We start from the raw sequence: 20,705 nt of genomic DNA, 5'->3' as shown, positions 1-20,705 counted from the left end.
TATTATTATTATTATTGAATAGGTTTAGCAAGAGAAATAAAACATTTTGCTTCTTAATGAAAGAAAAAGAAAAAAAAACACAGTCACAGCATTTCCACAAACTGGTCGACGTTTTTATTACTGATTCAACCTTGTACAGTACTGTAACAAAAACCAAAAAGAAAATCGTGATGCTGAATACACACTTTTAAATGCTTTTATTAAAATGAATTTAACAGTTGGCGGGGGAAACACATGTGATGAGGATTTTGCAGGATTTTAGTCATTCATTTGCTGATGTTGAACAGGTCCCACTTTATAAACTGGCCTCAGGTCAGTCAAACAGCTGGTTCAGTACATGTGGGAGAGATGGATCAAAATTGGAGCAATGAGGAAACCATCTTTATGTAGAGAGGATGAGGTCCCAGTATGCCCTCCCTGTGTCATACCAGTCCAATTAACCAGACCCTATCCATCCATTTTTAATGATTGCTAGAGCTGGGCTGCAGACGACAGATGAAGAAAGCCAGGCCTGTCTAGCCCTTTTCCAGCCATGCAATGAACAACTAATTATAACAACTGCCAAGAGCCATGGAGGGCTACCCTTAGAAACACGAGAAAAGGCCAGTGAGGACGGGTGCAGTCTAGGTTTCATAGTTAGGGTTCTTGCGGAGGATGACAAAGCCCTCCAGTATGGGCGTGACGGGCAGGTACTCCTCTGTGGCCAGCTCTGCCCTTTCTCCATGAGCCAGCAACACTGGCGTGGTGTGAGTCTGGAAACCTGTGATGGCCTTAGGCTTACCTGCCTGGCCCACAACATCCACAGCCTGTAGACAGGTCAGAGAAAATTGTGTTAAACAACCATGTCCATTTTTTGGCTATTAAATTACATACCATTCTCCACCACGCTTCTATTCTTAAAAAAAAAATTTTCTCTGAAGAAAAGAGCTGTTAAAGTTCTTCTTGCTTTCAGCAACTCTCAGAGAAAAAAAAAGACAGCAGAACCTGTTCAGGAGGGAATTAATTACATGGGTTAGTAGGATAGGTAATCTCATCTTTCTCTGAACACAGTTTGAAACTTTATCTGTGGTGCTTTGTGTTAGGGAGAAAAGACAGAGTCAATAAGCTCTGCAGACTTTAATTGTCTCAAATAAGTTATCCCAGGCTTTACCTGTCCAACTCTAACAGACACAGGCAGCGGTCGGAGTTCCTCATCGAATGTGACCAACATACGTGGCTGCATGGCTGCTACCAGGCCATAGAGAATGTAGTGAGATTTTCCCAGGATTACTGTAATGCACACAAGACACGAGGGGATGTTAGCACAGGAGACTCTCGGTTCAAAAAAAACTTTCAAATTACTGACTAATAATGGATGTGTGCAGCTGAGTGGGAGAAAATTAACTCACTGTTCTTGACGTCGAGGAAGGAGACGAGCACAGTGAGCAGTCCCGCCACGGCAACCTGACTCATCAGCTGCCTGTCGCTATGGTAGGGACAGAGTGTGAGTGTGCCTTTGCCCAGGTGAGTCAGACCCTGCAGAGGCAAACACAGCAAAAAGTCAATAATTACTCTAACACACACACGCAAGGCGTGCACGTACACACAAACACACACGCACTCACACACTTTTCCAAAAGTTAATTTGAGTCTCGTACAGGGTTCCTTTTGTTTTGCCACACACCTGAGCCAGTCGGACCATGAAGAGATTATTGGGATCTTTGGCGTGATATTGTGCCAGCTGCCGCAGCATGGCTGCCAGTCGGGCATTATTTGTGCCTGAGGAAATGGAAAAAATTAAGAGCTGTTAAACTTGTAAAGGGCATTGACACCGGTGGCACTCTCAGTCGAGGAGGCATTGAAAATGCCAACTAAGTAACATATACCTTCAAGCATTCTGTGAAAATTTTAGTGAGAAACTTTAGTCCAGTTAGTTTTTCGGATAGCTGGCACATTAGCGTCTTAACCAATTAGCATGGTTCTGCAGTACTGAGCAAGATAATGAACCATTCTATGCAAGCTGGGACATCTTTAACTGCTACATGACGATGTAGCAGTGTAGTTAAAGATTGAGCCACACGTTTTAGCTGGATTTACAATACAAGTTTGTTATGAATAATATGGTGAAAGGCTTGAAAAGAAAATATTTGATATCCCATGAATTGAATGCATGAATTCAACTGCACTCAATTTTAACTGCTTTCTGTATTTTTGTTCATTTTGGACCAGTTTATTATTCTACTTATAACTGAATTGACTAGGAAATTAGCTACTAGGAAAATCCCTTGGACACAGCAGCATTGTTTACAAATAGCCAGCACAGGAAGAGATCCTAGTTCTAAATTGATCTATGATCTCAGTAAACATTTCAAAACTGGGTTTTTGGTGACTAATTTGACAGTCAGTAATTTCAAGTCTTACTTAATGCAAAAAGATGCTTATTTTGTAAAAGGAGTCTCATTGTAAAATGAAAATAAAATGCACAACAAAGCAGGCTGAGGGCAAGGCAGTTTTCTGTAATTTCTTTAAGTAGTCCTCAGGAAATGTTCTCCAGGCTTCTTTAAGGCTCTGGGGAGGCCAGTCCATGACTAACAGTGTGTTTTTCTATCCAGATATGCCGCTACTGCATCAGCAGTGTGATTTGCATCATTGTCATGCTGAAAATGTATGCTGTTTCCAATCAAATGCTTTGTAGTCGGTATTGCATGGTGGATAAAAACCTGACAGTACTTTTCAGTGTTCATAATTACATCAATTTTGACAATATCTCCATCAGCACTGGCTGAAATGAAGCAACCATGACAGAGCCTCCACTGTGTTTCATAGGTGGTTGTGGATATTCACAGCTGTACCTCTCTCCTGCCCTCTTCTGTACACATTAACAATTTGAACCAAAACCTTCAAATTTAGATTCATCCCTCGATCAGACCTGTTGCCACTTTTAAGTCCAGGTCTTGTGTTATTTGGCATATCTCAGCCTTTTCTCCTTGTTCTCTTCCCTTAAGAAAGGCTTTTTGATAGCTACTCTTCCACTGAGATCATTTCTAATGACACAGATGACGTAGTAAGTGGAGGTGCCAGATGTATCTCTCAGCTCCTCTATCAATTCTTTGCTGATTTTTTCCCCTTATTTGTTAAGGACATGATTTTCAGATACTATTCATTTGCCGTAGATAGAACAAAAAATAGCAGGCTTTTAAACTATCTTTCACTTGTCCAGTTTCCAGAAATTATTTAAGGATGATAATATTTAGGATCAGATTTAGGATTGGTGTTATTAAAATAACATTCCTCTGAAAATGGTCAGGTACAAGGCCTGAACAGAAAATGAGTGAAAAAGCAGCCAATGGCCAAAGAAAACTCTTCAGAAAGCTGGAGAACTATTGCTCAAGATCATTTAAAAATATTACAAGTTTCTTTGGAAGCGAAATATCAAGAAATGAGGGGCGGCTCAATAGTTTAGCACAGTACTGTATAATGGAAACCATTGTTAGTTTTCATGATTTCATATTGTTCCTAAACTTACCACTGCCCACCATGCCCATGGCAAAGATGGAGTTGTGGGAGACCTCGGGGTCAGCATCATGGGAAAACTTGCTGAGGGTGTCCAAGATGTTCAGACGCGGGTTAGACACAGAAATGAGCGCAAGGGCCAGGGGCACCGCTCGCCTCAGGGTGGGCTCACCGTAACGCAGCTGATAAAATGCAAAGAAAGAAAATGAAAGTTCATGACAGCATAAATCAGGAATATACAGGAACAAAAACTGTGTTTCTAAATATATGAATTGCCTACTTAGGCTGTTGCACCCTTGTATACAAATGACAGAAAGGAACTCTTTAAGAATAAGAACAAGAATCAGGATAAAAGGAGGAGTGATGTGAGTGAGAAGAATCAAATGCAGAACAGAAGTCAGTGCAGACTTCATTTTTGAGAAAACATGAATTTTTCTCACAGAGATGGTGAGATAAGGTAACAAAGCATTCAGCAATGAAACTGAAAAGATTCACTGCCAGTAAAGTAGTGTAACTGACCAGGTGTCCAAATGTTCGTAGTGCCATCTCTGAGCCAATCTCCTCTCCCATGGCAATAAGGGCAATACCAAGAACAGCCACACCCTGACGGAGTAAACAAAGTATTCAAGGTTTTATTCCCCTTCCACCCATCTAGGAAAACAGATAAATAAAAAGAACTGATGTATGATTATAAGGACTACAAGTCTGTCCTTACTTGGTGGGAGCCCATGTCAGCAGCAGTCTCCTTCTTGTCTTTGTCCTTCTTGTCCTTCTTATCTTTGTCCTCCTCTTTTTCCTTCTCCTTGGCTTCATAATGCTCACTGCAGATGTGGAGAAGCTGTTGCACCTTTAGCACATTACCAGATCCTGGACAGAAGAGGAGGAAATTATAGCAGTGAAATATAACTAACACAGTACATAGGTCTGCAGTAGGTGTGTGGTAAGCCTAAAAGACTAACCTGCATATGCACAAATATCCACTAGCGTATTGGCAAAACTGCGGAAAGGTTCAGGGACAACCTGCAGAGCTGCCAGAGTCGTCTCAATTGCCTCTCCTTTCCCTAAAGCCAATGAAATGACAGCAGTTAGAGCAGCTGACCAGGAGGAAAGAAATTATCCACTACAATAAGAAGATTTTATTCAGCACAAAATGATTCAGAAAAAGTTGTCAAACTTTGAGAAATTGTGCATTTTATTTTCCTGTGTTCTCCGCAAATGCATACCCAGGTGGTTGAGTCCCAAGCCCAAAGGCAGCCAGCGAGCATATGTGTCCTTCAACTCCTGTTCGTTCTTCTCCATGATGGTCTGGACAATGGTGGAGGTCACATCACCATTACAAGTTCCTACTGCGATCATACCACATGCCAGCGCCGTCACACCAACCACCTGAGGATTTAAGACACACAGAAATGATACTAATCTGATCCTCCTTAAGAATAGGGAGCTATATAGAAAATGTGAAGACATACCTCCATGCTGGATTTAGAGTCTCCCATGACAGGGAGAAGGAGAGACAGGACATCTTCTCTGTTGGAGCCAGCATAAGCAAGACCCAGTCTGAAAAAAAGAAGAAAAGGAGCAGGACATAATGTGATTACTTAACATTCAAAGAATATAAGACAAGATATCTCTATGGATGGTTTCTACAAGCATTCTCCTCACCCAAAGATGGCTCCTATCCTCATGATGTTACTATTGTGGAGGACGTAGTCAGACAGCAGGGCAAGAGCTGGATCACACTCATTCCTTACACCTGAGTTTACAATGCCACAGGCCAGAAGGGCACCAGACTGCACAGACAAGGATGATGCATGAGGAAAAAAACAAACAAAAAACCCCCAAAAAGTTTCACTTTATACCTCTCCCAATTCACAATAAGCCTGAGGATCACTTATGTTGTTCACAGAGTTAATTGTTAAAACCAAGTCAGCGAAGAGTGAGTTCTTTATATAACTGCCTTGCTATAAAAACAGTGCTACAGATGCATTACAAATGTCAAAACAGGACACTGATCTGTATATAAGGAAATGTTTGACGTGTCCTCTCAAATATATCCAAACTATACCTTGATGTAGTCTTCAGAAGAGTAGAGGTATTTGTCAATCTGCGTCAGACCACCATCTACATCCCACAGCAGGATCATACCCAAGGAAGCTGCAGCGCTCAACATGCCTGAAGACAGCGGCAAATAAAATGTGCTGAAGACTGCCAGAAATGCTCACAGATATATGATTGTGAGATTGAAAAGTACCCAGTATAGCCACAGAAGCCCTCCACCTTTATATGCTGTGTGTGCTACGTGTGTTTTCTCATACCGTGGTCCTTGTTCTTGTACAGCCACTTGTTGCCATCATCTGTGAGGAGTTTATCTTGTCCAAAGGCTGCATTCACAAAGCCGTTCACAAAAGAAGAAGCCAAGTTCATCCGGGCCGAGTCCACTTGGGAGCCACTGCCTCCAAACCCTGCCACATACAGCACAAAGGTGATGGAGCGTGGGTACATTTAGCTCAACTTAACAGTAAATCACAAAACACAGATCGTATCAAACTACCTCATTTTGTCTTTAATGATGTGAATGGATTTAAAGAACCAAACACCGGCCTCTTAAAGTGAGCCAAGAGTGACAGATAGAGAGAGATATAGAGATACAAAGAGAGCAACAGAGAGAGAGAGAGAAGCACTTTTGCATTCAAAAAGAAGAGGATCCAGCTTTCTGTCTGGTCCACTTCAGCTCTGATGGAGATTTTTGTGAAGTAGTCACTCTTGTGAGTCATCCAGTGACGTCACTCCCATGATTGGAGTTTTTTCGGCTCAACTCAGCTTGGAACCCAAGGTGAAGAGCTACTAAAAAAAAAAAAAAAAAAAAAAAAAGTACCTGGTACTAGATACCACCACCCAGTGGAAAACCCTAAAAACTGAGTCGAATTAAGTCAAGTCAAGCTGAGTTGAGTTGCCAACTCAGTATTAGGGGAAAAGGGGTTTAAAATTTAATCTTGTCTTGTACGCCAAAAAGCCAAGGGCTGGTCCTGTTACTGTACTGTCATCACTCTGCAAGTATAGATCCTTCCACTTAAATTCTGAAGTTCATCACTGAAGGGTCATATAGTTTTTATGTCAGAAGATTTGTTACTAGAGCAGGGCGATATGACCAAAAATATTTATCACGATATACATTTGAAAATTTGCGATAACGATATAACTGACGATATAATTGACACTAGACAAAATACTTTACAACTCCACAACTTTATTAGTGCAAAAAAACCAAACAAACATCTATGTATTTTCACTTAAACAAGCAGCTGTTTTTTATGTACAATAAAGTTATATAAAAATTCAAGAGTGCAAATGCAAATTCCTCGCTGACAGTTTAACCAAAAGGCATTTCCAGTGGAAATTGGCCGACATATCCTCAGCATAACCATGTATAATATCCACAAAACTTAAAAAGAGGTTATACACACACACACACACACAATACGGTAATATTATGTTGAAGCACAGTACGTATCACTCCGCGAGGCTCCTCCCTACGATAGCCGTAATGCTCTGACAATCCATCAAGCGGTGCGGGTTCGTAGCTTAGCAAAGTCATACTAAAGCATTTGACAGATTTTCCAGCGCCGTGTACGACATAAAATCATTTCAAGGTCAGTAAACACAACCAGAATTCATACATAAGGCACACGGGATTATAAGGGGCACTGTCAGCTTTCAGAAAAATCAAAGGATTGATTTTAAGTGTGCCGTATTTTCCAAAAAACAAGGTAATAACGGCGGCCCGCTAGCATGCTCTACCAAAAATAGTGCTTTGATGTGCATCTGATAGACGAAAGCTAAACCAGTTCCACACCACTGAAGTTGCAGCATTTTTACAAACCAATTCTGGTTCATGCGTTTCATTCAACAATCCGCTTTCGTCCTTCTCATTCTCTGTCGCCGCCATGCTTTTTCCGCCATGTGCGTATGAAAACAAAGGCACTGCGCATGCGCGTTTTACCCATATTCTATCGCGATATTTCATTTTCTTATTGTTGCCCAACATTATACCGGTATTACCATGAACGGTATGATATGGCCCAGCCCTATTTGTTACCTTCTTATTTTTCATTCTTTTTAAAGAATGAAAATGAGTATATCAGTCTTCAAATTGATATGCCACCTAACAGAATAGAAACAGTAAACCTTTTCACATGTACTCACTGTTGTTTTCCAGGTGTGTTTTGTAGATGTCATCTGGTACTTTGGGCTCCATGATATCCAACTGGGGAAGACAAGACAAGTTTGTTATTAATAAAAGTAAAAAGGACTGAGTCATTAGAGAGTGAAGCTGTGCTTAGGGTATAATCCTCCATCTCCCTTTATGAATCATAGACCATTATTCATAAAGTGCCAGTGATGAGAGTCATTTTAGGCTTTTCATTCAGTGCTTTCACCATCTATTTGTCACCTACTCCAGAGGAAATTTATTCTGCCTCTTATCCTCTTTTTACAATTTTGGCATTACATTTATCTACAGTTCATCTCAATTAAATCTTCAGCAACAACCTTTCTACAAAAAACCTTGTGTTTCCTGTTTGTATAACTGATTCCACATAGTATAGACAAACAGTTTTAATGTGGAGGGTGGTACATTGGGGCCTTTCTGGGTACCTGAATTTTGATATCAAAAACTGGGCACAAAAAGGTTTGGATACTGGAAGTTTAGATGTTGCTGACCATAGGGCTGGGCGATATGACCCAAAATTCATATCTCGATATTTTTTACCTAGATGGCGATATAAGATATATATCTCGATTTTTTTTTTTTAAAGCCATAAAGTAAGAACAAAAAGAGAGTTCTTAGTCAAAGCTGTGTCCCAGATGTCACACAGGCACTTTTATTAACATAGAGCATAGATGTACATAAAATTTACTCAAAAATAAATTATGAGCATTTATTAAATAATAATGCTCCATAAATAAAAGAAAACAATGTTGTTTTTGTGCATAACAAAAAGCTCACAATTGTGCAGTCAAAATGTAAACTAAAAGACGCTGAGCACAATAACAAAGACAGATTTCACAGCTGCTCTGTTCCCAACTTCTACTCTGTGACTGACAGCATTGAGTTTGAAATCCTCTTCGTAACCACGTCTCTTAACAGGTGCCATTTATGGTCCTTATACACAGTAGGGTAATATTACGTTGAAGCACAGTACGTATCACTCCGCGAGGCTCCTCGGTAGCCGTAATGCTCTGACAGTCCATCAAGCGCTGCAGCTCCGTAGCTTACCAAAGTCGTACTAAAACATTTTTTGACAGATTGCTGAGCGTTGTGTACCACATAAAATCGGTTCGCAGCCATCAAGCACAACCAGAATTCATACATAAGGCGCGCTGTCAACTTTTGAGAAAATGAAAGGATTTTAGGCTGTGCAGCGCCTCTGGGCTGCATGGCGTTAGCTCGTTAGCGTGGTTAGCTAGCTAACACGTTGACGGCGTCCAGCCCCACGCACGGGTCGATGCGCAGTAACTCATTAACGGAGATTTGCCATGTCCGTCTTGTCGCTTCCTGCAGGTGAAGCGATGGGGGAGGAGGGGGAGTTGTATTCAGTGAAGGAGGGGCGAGGCCGAGTAACGTTGCGTAAAGACAAAAGTGGACGAAAGAGAGGCAAACTTGCGGCTCCACAAGTATAGCTTTAACGTAACATAGACTATATCGATATAAAAGATATTGTCACATCTTATATCTCGTATAAAAATATATCGATATTTTTTTAAAACTCGATATATCGCCCAGCTCTAGCTGACCATATCATCACATTACATACCGTTGTTTCTAAACCTTTGAAAAACATTTCCTCAAAGTTGTTATTAATAACTGAAGTGTTGTGCAACGCAGGCGACAAGTTGTTACATGATAGGATGGATCTAAATAAGCTGTCATGATGTGAAAACTGGGCAATCAAAACACTCAATGTTTGACTTGTAAATTGCAGCTTTTTGTTGCCATTTAAGTTTTATTTGTACAGTTTGATCAGAAGTTACCGTCACTCATAATAAGGATGAACGTCACTCATAATTTTGAACTTTGCGTCAAACTGTTTCTCCAGGGTGGAATGACAGCATGCATGTTTATTGATTTAAAGAAAAATTACTGGCTTCACAAGGTGAATTTATTTTTTGGGGTGATTTTTTTTTTTAATTCATTCATCGAATTTTTATGACAGTTTCATTCTAATGGAGAGAGACTGAATATGAACAAAAAAAAAAAATCCAGCAAAAACACATTACATTGAAGTTATAAATTGATCTGCATGTCTGAGTGATATAGGCATTTCATCCTCTCCATCCAACCAGAATTCTGGGTCTCACAGATCAGCTGTGTTTCTATGTGGTACACAGATTACAGTCAATCTATCTTTTATTGCTACAAAGCACACTTGAGCACAGAATCTATTTCTTTCATTCCAGCCTCTCCACCACCATTGGCAAGAACAAAAAGCTGTCAAAGGATGTCAGGAACAAGATTGTAGACATGCAACAGGCTGGAATGGACTACTAGACCATCAGCAACAAGTTTGGTAAGAAGGTGACAACTGTTTGAGCGATTGTCAATCACCATCAGTCTGGAGCTCCACGTAAGATCTTGCCTCATGGGTGAGTTTTACCAGAAGAAAGGTGGTGGATCAGCCCAAAACTACACAAGCTCACTAACAAGCTCGTCAAGAAAACAAGAAACTTGAAGAGGAGTGGGCCAAATTCCCTCCTGAGATATGTGCAAACCTGGAGACCAACTACAAGAAATTGCCACTGTAAATGCCAACAGGTCATGTCTTGCTTGGGGATCAAATACTTATTTCACTTAATGGCATTTTTGCTGTCGCTCTCCTTTAAAATGAAAGTACCATAACTATACTAGATTGTTCATTTCTTTCTACCTGAGCAAGCTTACAAATTCACCAGGTGATCAAAAAATTATTTTCCCCACAGTTTCCAAACATCTGACCACAGCTGTATATGCAACCTTATGAGCCAGAGTGTATCCCAGCTGTTTTAGGACTAACACATAAAGACAGACAACCATTCGCACTCACATTCACACCTAGGGCAATTCAGAGTTAACCCCACTATAAATAAAGCTGGAGTACCCAGGGAGTACGCAAACACGGGGAGAGCATTCAAACTCCACACAGAAAGACCCTGGCCTGATGGTGGAATTGAACTCAGGCTCTTCTTCCTGTGAGGCAACAGTGCTAACCACCATGCCACCCCTTATTGAACAATTCTCAATATATTTCTTAAACCTTAAAATACATTTCTTTATAACCTCCTGTCCTACCTCTCTAGCCAGGGCCAAGAAGTTGCTGTTGAGCTGCACATTTGACATGATCTCAGTCAGGTCTTCATAGTCCTCTACATCCTCATTAAGCTCCAGGAACATGCCATGACGACCCAACATGAATGCCATCTGTTTCTGGATGACTCTGGATAAAACAATAAAATTACAAGGAGTTTGTGTTTAATGCACGTTATCCACTAATATCTGACTAAATTACTTTGATATACCTTTATAGAGTTAAATATATATGCACACTCAGAAATTGTGTCAGTAAGTTTTGCACCTGTGAGAACCAACATGATCATGTTGGGTCTTTAAAGTTAAAGGCAGAACTTTAAAGTTCTTACATGTCTTTGCAGGATGTGAAGATGTTTTCGACAAGCTCCACATCATTGAGCATCAGGGCCAGGCGCAGGGCTTCTGGATAACAGTTGAACTTCCTGAAGATGTTCAAGGCACATCTCAGCAGTGCCGAGTTCTCTGGCTCAGGAACGTAACTCACACAGCTGAAGAAGTGAAGCACAAAGTTAAGAGATGCTCATATTCCAGTGAAAAATCACTAATTCATATTTATACTATACAACATGCTAAACTAAACAAGGTTTGTGTAGAATAGCTCAAACACACCTGGTGAGGTAGAGGCAGACTTTGCCGTATGCGTTTTCATCAATATAGTCCTCCAGCATGTCCAGCCTCTCAATCTCCATCAGCAGGTCACATGCCTCGTGCTCAGCATTGTGGGCCATGTTGTAGGGCACAATCTCCTTCACTAGTTTCAAAAGCGTTTCCTGCTGGGTCTTATCATTCTCCTCTACCTCCTGCCACTCTTTAGCCACCTCACCCGCAAGGTGTCTGAAAGACAGACAGAATAGTGACTCCAAACAGACTCACCAAAAAATGAGGCAAAGGAAAATAAAAATGTTTTCCACTTATTCATCAGAAGGAAAAACACAATATCTGTCAAGCTTTTGTATGAATTCCTTTCAGTATCAAATCAGACTTTTGGTGCAGACACCAAACTTAAAATGCAACTAATTAGACCTCAACCACTAATCCAAAGAAATCAGTAACTAATAATTTGGGAAGTGGTTAGTACTGACTTTTGCACTTTTCAAAAAGTTCCAAATAAGTGACAAGTTTCAGTTTCATTAGCAATCAGATGGTTACATGGAACATTCTCAATTACTAGAAAGTGAGACAGTGAAAAAGTGGAGCTACAGAGCTGCTGCAAATTCTACTGTTAAAAAATGTCAATGTTGAACAGTAAAAGCACATTATTGTGAAAGATATGTGGAGCTGTGGCTGCTCATCTCTGACTGACACATAGTGGACAGCAAAGAGGCAGTACTATGCTGAAGAACACCAGGGTGAACTGAAAGTATATTTCTAGAGCTGACAGCAGCTGTTCCTCTCACTGTAAGCAAACCAAAAAACCTTAGTGAACAGAGAGCCAATTAAGAGTCCTTTATGAAAACTTCAACATGTCTAAACATGTAAACCTGAACTCCTCAGTTAGATCATTCCAAAGCGGGGCCCTTTACTCAGCAGAAAACTTGTGGCATTCGCAGCACTCCACTGTAACATGTCTTACCTGACGTATTCATGTCCCCAGGAAGCCAGCTCTTCCTGGGAGCCCACTAGGCGGTACTTCAAACACTCCCTCTCACCGCTCATGGTCATAGCGAGCACTGATACAACATCAGCACAGAAGCGCTGCAACAACAAACATGAACACACACTGTTTAAACCCAATACTAATGTTGGATATTTTTCAAATGACCCACAATGTAATTGAGCACTTTTAACTAACAGTTCCATTTTAATCACACATTCATACAGCATTTCTATTAGGGCTGAACGATATATTGCATTTGCGATAATATCGCGACATGATCAAGTGCAATTTTCTAACCGCAAAGGCTGCGATTATACTCTGGACATGTCCAAATTCATGGGCTGCATCCTCCTGAGGCCGCATTTGTAGACCGATTACGTCACAGCGACGCGCCGAAGGCTGTCCAAATTACTACCATATCCCAGAATTCATAGTGCGGCCCAGCCAAACTCCAGTTTCCAGCAATGGCGGCCGCTACTAAGTTTTAAAATTACTCATACTAATCTTTCTGGGTCACAAAATAAACTTTTAACATATTTTCAGGCGAGAAAGTAGTTGTGTAAACATCAAATATCTGCTCGGTTTATCAAGATATCCCATATTTGCAAAAGTGCTTCGACGTTTTCAGAGGCGTCTGCTACCCACCAGCTCGACAGCTAGCCGGGACCTCGAGGGTTACTGATGCGGCCGAGAACGGCACAACTCCCGGCACATCATTTTCAGATCACCGCGGAGTTTCGCTGCTCGGGTTAAACGTAATATATAAGTCACTTAGACAACCTAAAAATGTTATTGTTGGGCTTTTTTCAGTGTTTTGTTTGTTCGTGAGTAAATCGGTTTGGCTGAGATTAAAGTTATTAGATTAGATAAAATAAAACTTTATTAATCCCCCGGGTGGGTTCCTCCTTGGTTTTCACACAGCTGACTAAACGTCAAACAGAAAACTTATTAAACAGAAGTATGAGACAGTCGAGAATTTACGCCAGTGTCTGGTTATATTTTAGATAGCAAGAAGCAGACGGCCGAGTTTATTAAACTCCACCGAGACAGCGGTGACGCTAATCAGAACTAGACCGTCCAATTTCACGCCTTTAAACTTTAAAGGCGTGTTTGTGTGTGTGTTTATACAATTGCTATTATGTTTGCACTTTATGTGTAATGTTACTGACTGCAGAGATCAGTAAGATGTGTGTATTTTTTATTTATTAGTTTTATTTATTTAATATTATTTTTTAATTGAATGACTGTCTAGTAGTTCACAGATGTCGAAAAACTGAGTGTGGTAAAGCCACTGATTTTTTTTATGTATATTTCTGCAATCTGCACATTGTACTGACTTTCATTTTAATGTTTACACCAGGGTTCCTTGTCAGCACTTTATGCTCAGATGTTTGTAAGCTAAAAATAAACTATTGTGTATGTTCAAATATACTGTTGTGATTGAAGAAGTTAAATAAAAATGTCAGTCATCAATTCATGCATCACCTCATGTCATCATAACAGAGGTCTGTCTTCCAGGAAAGAACAGTTTAAAATTAATGTAATATAGTATTGGCCATACTATATGATGTATTGCTTGTCTTTGTTTAATAATACAGAAGACAAAGACCTTAAAAAATAATCGCATATCGCATCGCAATCGCAATATTGGGGCAAAAAATCGCAATTAGATTATTTTCCATAATCGTTCAGCCCTAATTTCTATACACTTCCAAGTACTTTGTCTACCTCACATTCATGGCCAAATAACCCGTCATGCATGTCTTTGAACTGTGGGAGGAAGCTGGACAACACGGAGGAAACCCACACAGGTACAGTGAGAACAAGTAAAGGTCATCCAAAAAGCCCCAGCGGAGGCTGAACTTGTAACCCTCATGCTAACCACTCCACCACCTTTCTTTCTTGGCTCTTGACGGAGGCCGTTGCTTTTTCTCCTTCTCACTCTCTCTCCCTTGTCTTTCCTGCTTGGCTTCTCATGTCTTTTGTATAGTCTTGCCGAGAAGCCGGGGCTTGGGAGAGCCCGATTGTCCTGCGGAGACATTTACTGCCGGATACTCGATGGACGTTGCGTCGTGTGTCTGGTGACACTCTCGATGGAGGACATTGAACGACATCTACCAATTCGGAAGTTCTGTGTGATTGGAGCTGGCTTGGACCTGGCTTATCAAAGAACAAGAACCGGCTACAGCTGTTCAAAATCCCATAAGGCTGGCGGACATGATCGGCAGGGCTGTGAGTACTCAGACTGTCTTTACTGAATGCAATATGGATAAGATCTTGGAGGTGGCACTGCAACGGGAATTGAGAGACCTGGTGACTAGTGACGGACATTAGACCAACTGCAAAATTGGAGGCATCTTAATTGCCCCTTGGGGACTGTCATACATATCATTAAAAATTCTTAATGGTCTCGTGCAATGCGTCAACCTTCTTCCTCTCACATCACATTTATTTATATTTTTTTTTTATATATATATATATATATATATATATATATATATATATATATATATATATATATATATATATATATATATATATATATATATATATATATATATATATATCAGCTGGATAGCGTAGTGGTTAGACTACACGCCTTTGGAACAGAGGATCGCAAGTTCGATTCCTGCCTGGGGCGTCTGTATCCAGTAAGGGTCCTAAGGCTAGACCCCCTATGCTAAGCAAGCCTACCGCAGACATGAGCGAGACAGATAAATATGAAGGCATGCCGGCTCGGACGTCGCCCGGATCAACAAGGTCCGCGTCAGGTGTTGAGGAACCAGGGCACCCTGACGAAAAGTGGGCTACTGGAACAAGAAGGCATCGGTGGGCAAGAGACGAAAACAGGGCGTTGTTGGAATGCTACTATGCAAGTAACCCCGGCGGAAGGGGCTACATGAATAGGATGAGGGACCTATGGATTCTTCGATACCCAACATCCACAATGACGGCGAAACAACTAGTAGCTCAGTGTTCCAACATTCGAAAGAAGGGACTGCTCTCACAGCTAGAGATTGACGAGGTACAACACAAATGCTACGGCAAGGAGGAGTCAGGACGCCAGGTCAGGGGGGAGATATCATCACCCCCACCCGAGATTGGGTACATAGCCCCAAGTGCGATAGGAGAAGGATCGTTGAGTGCGAGAGGAACTGACCTGAAAAATAGGATCATGGCCAAGCTTGAAACCTGGATCCCGCGTAGCCGGTTACCAAGATTACGTGAAGTTCCCTCAGAAGGTCTGCTAGATGATGTTAATGCAGCACTACGGGCAATACCTACAACCACGATTACCGACACTAACAAGCTGATCTACAATACGGCAACAGTGATCAGTGAGATGCTTGGCTACAAGTTGAACAGCGACAAGGGGCAGTACCCTCCATGGAGAAGGAGGCTAGAGGGCAAGATCAAAGTAGCACGGAGGGAGGTTAGCCAACTAACGGAGTTGCAGAAAGGTGCGACAAATAAGGTGCCTAAGAAATACAGCAAGCTGTCCATACCTGAGGCCTTGGAAACTGCCAAGCAAAGACTCACAGCCTTGGCCAGCCGCTTGAGGAGGTACACCAGTGAGATAGAAGGCAGGAGAATAAACCAGCTGTTCTCCACAGAACCAGCAAAGGTGTACTCTCAGTGGCAAGGGAACAATAAGAGAACAGCACCACCAAGGCTGGAGACGGAGCAATACTGGAAGAGCATATGGGAGAAGGATGCAACCCATAACGGCAATGCTCAGTGGCTAGAGGATCTGAGGGCTGACCACAGCGACCTCCCTGAACAGGGTCCAGTAACCATCACAGTGGCAGATATCCAAGAAAGGGTCTCCAGTATGAAGAGTTGGACAGCACCAGGGCCCGACATGGTTCACGCCTACTGGCTGAAGAAGCTGACTGCACTCCACGAGCGTCTGGCAGCACAAATGAACCAGCTGCTAGTTAACGAGAGACACCCGGAATGGCTAACTGAAGGCCGGACGGTCCTGATCCCCAAGGACCCCAAGAAGGGACCGGTCCCCTCCAACTACCGACCAATAACCTGCCTCAGTACTACATGGAAGCTCCTGTCAGGCATCATATCGGCTAAGATGAACAGGCACATGGGTCAATACATGAGCGGGACACAGAAAGGAATTGGCAAGAATACCAGAGGCGCAAAACACCAGCTACTGGTAGACAGAACAATCAGCCGAGACTGCAAGACCAGACTGACCAACCTGTGCACTGCCTGGATTGATTACAAGAAGGCCTATGACTCAATGCCCCACAGCTGGATACTGGAATGCCTAGAATTGTACAAGATCAATGGGACCCTAAGAGCCTTCATCAGGAACTCAATGGGGATGTGGCGTACAACACTAGAGGCCAACTCCAAGCCCATAGCACAAGTCACCATCAAGTGCGGGATCTACCAAGGAGATGCTCTGTCCCCACTGCTGTTCTGCATAGGCCTGAACCCCCTCAGTGAGATCATTAACAAGACTGGCTACGGATACCGACTACAGAACGGAGCAGTTGTCAGCCACCTCCTGTACATGGATGACATCAAGCTGTATGCCAAGAGTGAACGAGACATCGATTCACTGATCCACACTACCAGGCTATACAGCAATGACATTGGAATGTCGTTCGGACTGGAGAAGTGTAGTCGGATGGTAACAAAGAGAGGGAAGGTAGTCAGAACTGAGGGGATTGAACTACCAGAAGGCAACATTGCAGACATAGAGGACAGTTACAAGTACTTGGGGATCCCACAGGCGAATGGGAACCATGAAGAGGCCGCTAGAAAAGCTGCAACCACCAAGTACCTGCAGAGGGTCAGGCAAGTCCTGAGGAGTCAGCTGAATGGTAAGAACAAGATCCGGGCCATCAACACGTACGCCCTGCCCGTGATCAGGTACCCTGCTGGGGTAATAGGCTGGCCAAAGGAGGAGATAGAAGCCACTGACATAAAGACAAGAAAGCTCCTTACCATGCATGGAGGGTTTCACCCCAAATCCAGCACCCTGAGGCTGTACGCTAAGCGGAAGGAAGGGGGCCGGGGACTGGTGAGTGTCAGCACCACAGTCCAGGATGAGACAACGAACATCCAAGAATACATTAGGAAGATGGCCCCAACTGACCGAGTGCTCAGTGAATACCTCAGGCAGCAGAAACCCAAGAAAGAGGAGGGAGACGAGGAACCATCATGGAAGGACAGGCCCCTGCACGGTATGTACCACCGGCAGATAGAGGAGGTGGCTGATATCCAGAAATCCTACCAGTGGCTGGACAAAGCTGGACTGAAAGACAGCACAGAGGCACTAATCATGGCAGCACAAGAACAAGCTCTGAGCACAAGATCCATAGAGGCTGGGGTCTATCACACCAGGCAAGACCCCAGGTGCAGGCTGTGTAAAGATGCCCCAGAGACAATCCAGCACATAACAGCAGGGTGCAAGATGCTAGCAGGCAAGGCATACATGGAACGCCATAACCAAGTGGCCGGCATAGTGTACAGGAACATCTGTGCCGAGTATAACCTGGAAGTCCCGAGGTCAAAATGGGAGATGCCCCCAAGGGTGGTGGAGAATGACCGAGCTAAGATCCTGTGGGACTTCCAGATACAGACGGACAAAATGGTGGTGGCTAACCAACCGGACATAGTGGTGGTAGACAAACAGAAGAAGATGGCCGTAGTGATCGATGTAGCGGTTCCGAATGACAGCAATATCAGGAAGAAGGAACACGAGAAGCTGGAGAAATACCAAGGGCTCAGAGAAGAGCTCGAGAGGATGTGGAGGGTGAAGGTAACGGTGGTCCCCGTGGTAATCGGAGCACTAGGTGCGGTGACTCCCAAGCTAGGCGAGTGGCTCCAGCAGATCCCAGGAACAACATCGGAGATCTCTGTCCAGAAGAGCGCAGTCCTGGGAACAGCTAAGATACTGCGCAGGACCCTCAAGCTCCCAGGCCTCTGGTAGAGGACCCGAGCTTGAAGGATAAACCGCCCGCAGGGGCGTGCTGGGTGTTTTATATATATATAAATAAAAGTATAAATACATACACACACACTCTCTTGGGAATCTATTCATACTAAATTCAGTCCATTTTCTGGCCAAGAGTCTCACCTTGTTCTCTCCAGGGGCCATGCCCTCATAGATTTCTTTGAGCTTGCCATAGTGTGGGCGCAGGAATTTCAGGGGTTTAGGTACTGAGGTCATGGAGGTGGTTGAGGAACGAATCTGTCTGCGCAGTTCTTCTAATGCAGGACGATACAGTGCTGCGTTTTCCTCCTGCAAATGTGAAAAAAAAACAACAACCCAAAAATATTTTTACTTTGTAGGAATTTGTTTCATACCTCAACACACAAAGAAGTTGGAGAAATGTGAATACTCACACTCAGTCTCTCCACCATCATCTCCAAATCCTCTTGTAATTGCTTGTCTTCTTCTGACTGAAATAATATGAGGACAACATAAGAATGTCATAAATCAAATCCGTAAAAATAAAAAACATGACTCCTTAAGACCTCTCAATACTGCCGATGTTGCATATCAACACAATACATTTGCTTAATAAGTGTCAACTGTTGCCAGTCAGTGAGTATTATATAAACCGCTTGTTTTGGTGCAAGCTCAATCATTCAGTTCGGAAATCCCAAAATGTTGGGATTTCTTCCACTGAATTCAAGATACTTGAATTCAAAGTCCTGTATTCAGATTTCCAAGCAGAACTCAAGATGACATTTCTTTCTGTTAAATCTTAATAAAATCTTATAAATATTCAAGCCCATCAGTGGCGCAGGTATGTATTACTATTTACATACCACCAGGCATTGCTTAAATATGAACAGGAATGTGGTTTTCTACTTTATAATAATGATTATGTGTCTACTGAATTTGTCTAACAATGAATGTATGCCTTTTAAAGCTACTGTAACATATGGTTTACTAATAATACTATGCTTTAATTGCGAGTTATATATATTTTTTCAGCATTTTTAATTTGTACACTTTTGTTAAACCCAATAGCATGTAGTATGTACATTATAACTATGAAGAAAGCAAATTTAAGTAGAGTCAAATTCTGTTTGTTTGCACAAACTTATCTAAATAAAGATGCTGAATATTCGGAATAAGAATTCGCCTGTCCACGTTTGCACTGGATTTCACTTAGCTTTCCACTAACTGTAAAATGTAAAGTCAATCTAATTAGTTCTCAGATATGATATTGCAGAATAGATGGGATTTTGCTGCGTGAGTTTCTGTGACTTCACGTTAGCTGCTGTGTCATACAGTACGTCTTCCAGTACTAGCCGAACATGCTAGCAGAGCTACATTAATGCCAGCAAAGACAGCGGACATAACAAGTAGCAAGCTAACGCTAGCATACCGGCTGATGTAGGCTAGGCTAAAATTACCTAACGGAGGTTATTAGCAGCATTTTAAAGGCCCACAACGTACTAATAAGTCAGACTGGTGACATTTCATATGCTTATTAATTGCAGTCCAGTAAATTGAAGCTCGGTAGACTATCTTAAATCCCACTAACTTTTGGCCTGCTCGACCATGTTGTCAAAGCGACAGTGACTAAGGCAAATTAACACGTCTGGCTCGATTACATTTCAATGAATGAGCAAAAGGCCAAAATGTACCAATTCTTGCTCCTCTTTCTTCTCTTTATCCTTCCCCGAGGGTTGCTGGGCCTTCTCCTTGTCCTTGTCCTTCTCATCAGTCTTTTCGAGCTGCTTATTCTCTTTGTTTTTTGCCTCCTCCATGGTGGTGGCTCTGTGAACTGTTGGTTAGCAAACGGAAATGTTCAGAAAGCAGGAGAGCACCTTCTTCGCTACAGAAAATCTGTCCTGGTTTCACGTTACCGCCTCTACTGGCGGCGGGCTGTCGTGGTCGTTTGTGAGTACTTCAGGTCCCGTAAAACAGGAAACAGATACGCGAAATTTCATGGTCAAAGACACGAGAAACTGCGCTATTTCACTATTTATTGATAGCTATAAGCATGCGCCACACTGTAGACGCATAATTATTGACGTCAATTTCACAGTGTTACAGTGACCAAAAATTTGACAGAGTTTGTGTCCTTTACACACCGTTCTGTGCATTATAGGTGGCAAAACATATGAAAACAAAACCCAAACAATTTAAAAATATATTTAAGGCTTAAATAAATAAGGTTTTCAATTATATGCGAAGTTTGTAAATACACAGGCGCTGTGTGCGATTTTAAGATGAATGCTGGTATTTCCTATTTTCTGGGAGTTTTCTAAAGTAGCACAACTTGT

General features: G+C 42.2%; 1 protein-coding gene across 1 annotated transcript; it reads right to left on the bottom strand.

Moving 5' to 3' along the window:
• Positions 1-91: 91 nt before the first annotated feature.
• Positions 92-20,230, bottom strand: psmd2 (proteasome 26S subunit ubiquitin receptor, non-ATPase 2). The gene is made up of 21 exons (XM_080889957.1): positions 20,064-20,230; positions 18,807-18,863; positions 18,538-18,702; positions 12,408-12,529; positions 11,444-11,668; positions 11,164-11,322; positions 10,817-10,961; positions 7,696-7,756; positions 5,808-5,954; positions 5,558-5,664; positions 5,155-5,282; positions 4,962-5,049; positions 4,716-4,878; positions 4,452-4,553; positions 4,208-4,359; positions 4,012-4,095; positions 3,506-3,674; positions 1,664-1,758; positions 1,389-1,515; positions 1,151-1,269; positions 92-806 (listed from the first exon to the last, which is right to left on the bottom strand). The coding sequence occupies exons 1-21, from the start codon at positions 20,184-20,186 to the stop codon at positions 624-626; spliced, it is 2,721 nt and encodes a 906-aa protein (XP_080746083.1). The 5' UTR covers positions 20,187-20,230; the 3' UTR covers positions 92-623.
• Positions 20,231-20,705: the final 475 nt, after the last annotated feature.

The sequence above is a fragment of the Rhamphochromis sp. 'chilingali' genome, assembly GCF_963969265.1.
Source record: "Rhamphochromis sp. 'chilingali' genome assembly, chromosome: 8".
Classification (NCBI taxonomy): Eukaryota; Metazoa; Chordata; class Actinopteri; order Cichliformes; family Cichlidae; genus Rhamphochromis; species Rhamphochromis sp. 'chilingali'.
This window is presented reverse-complemented; position numbering and strand designations above follow the sequence as displayed.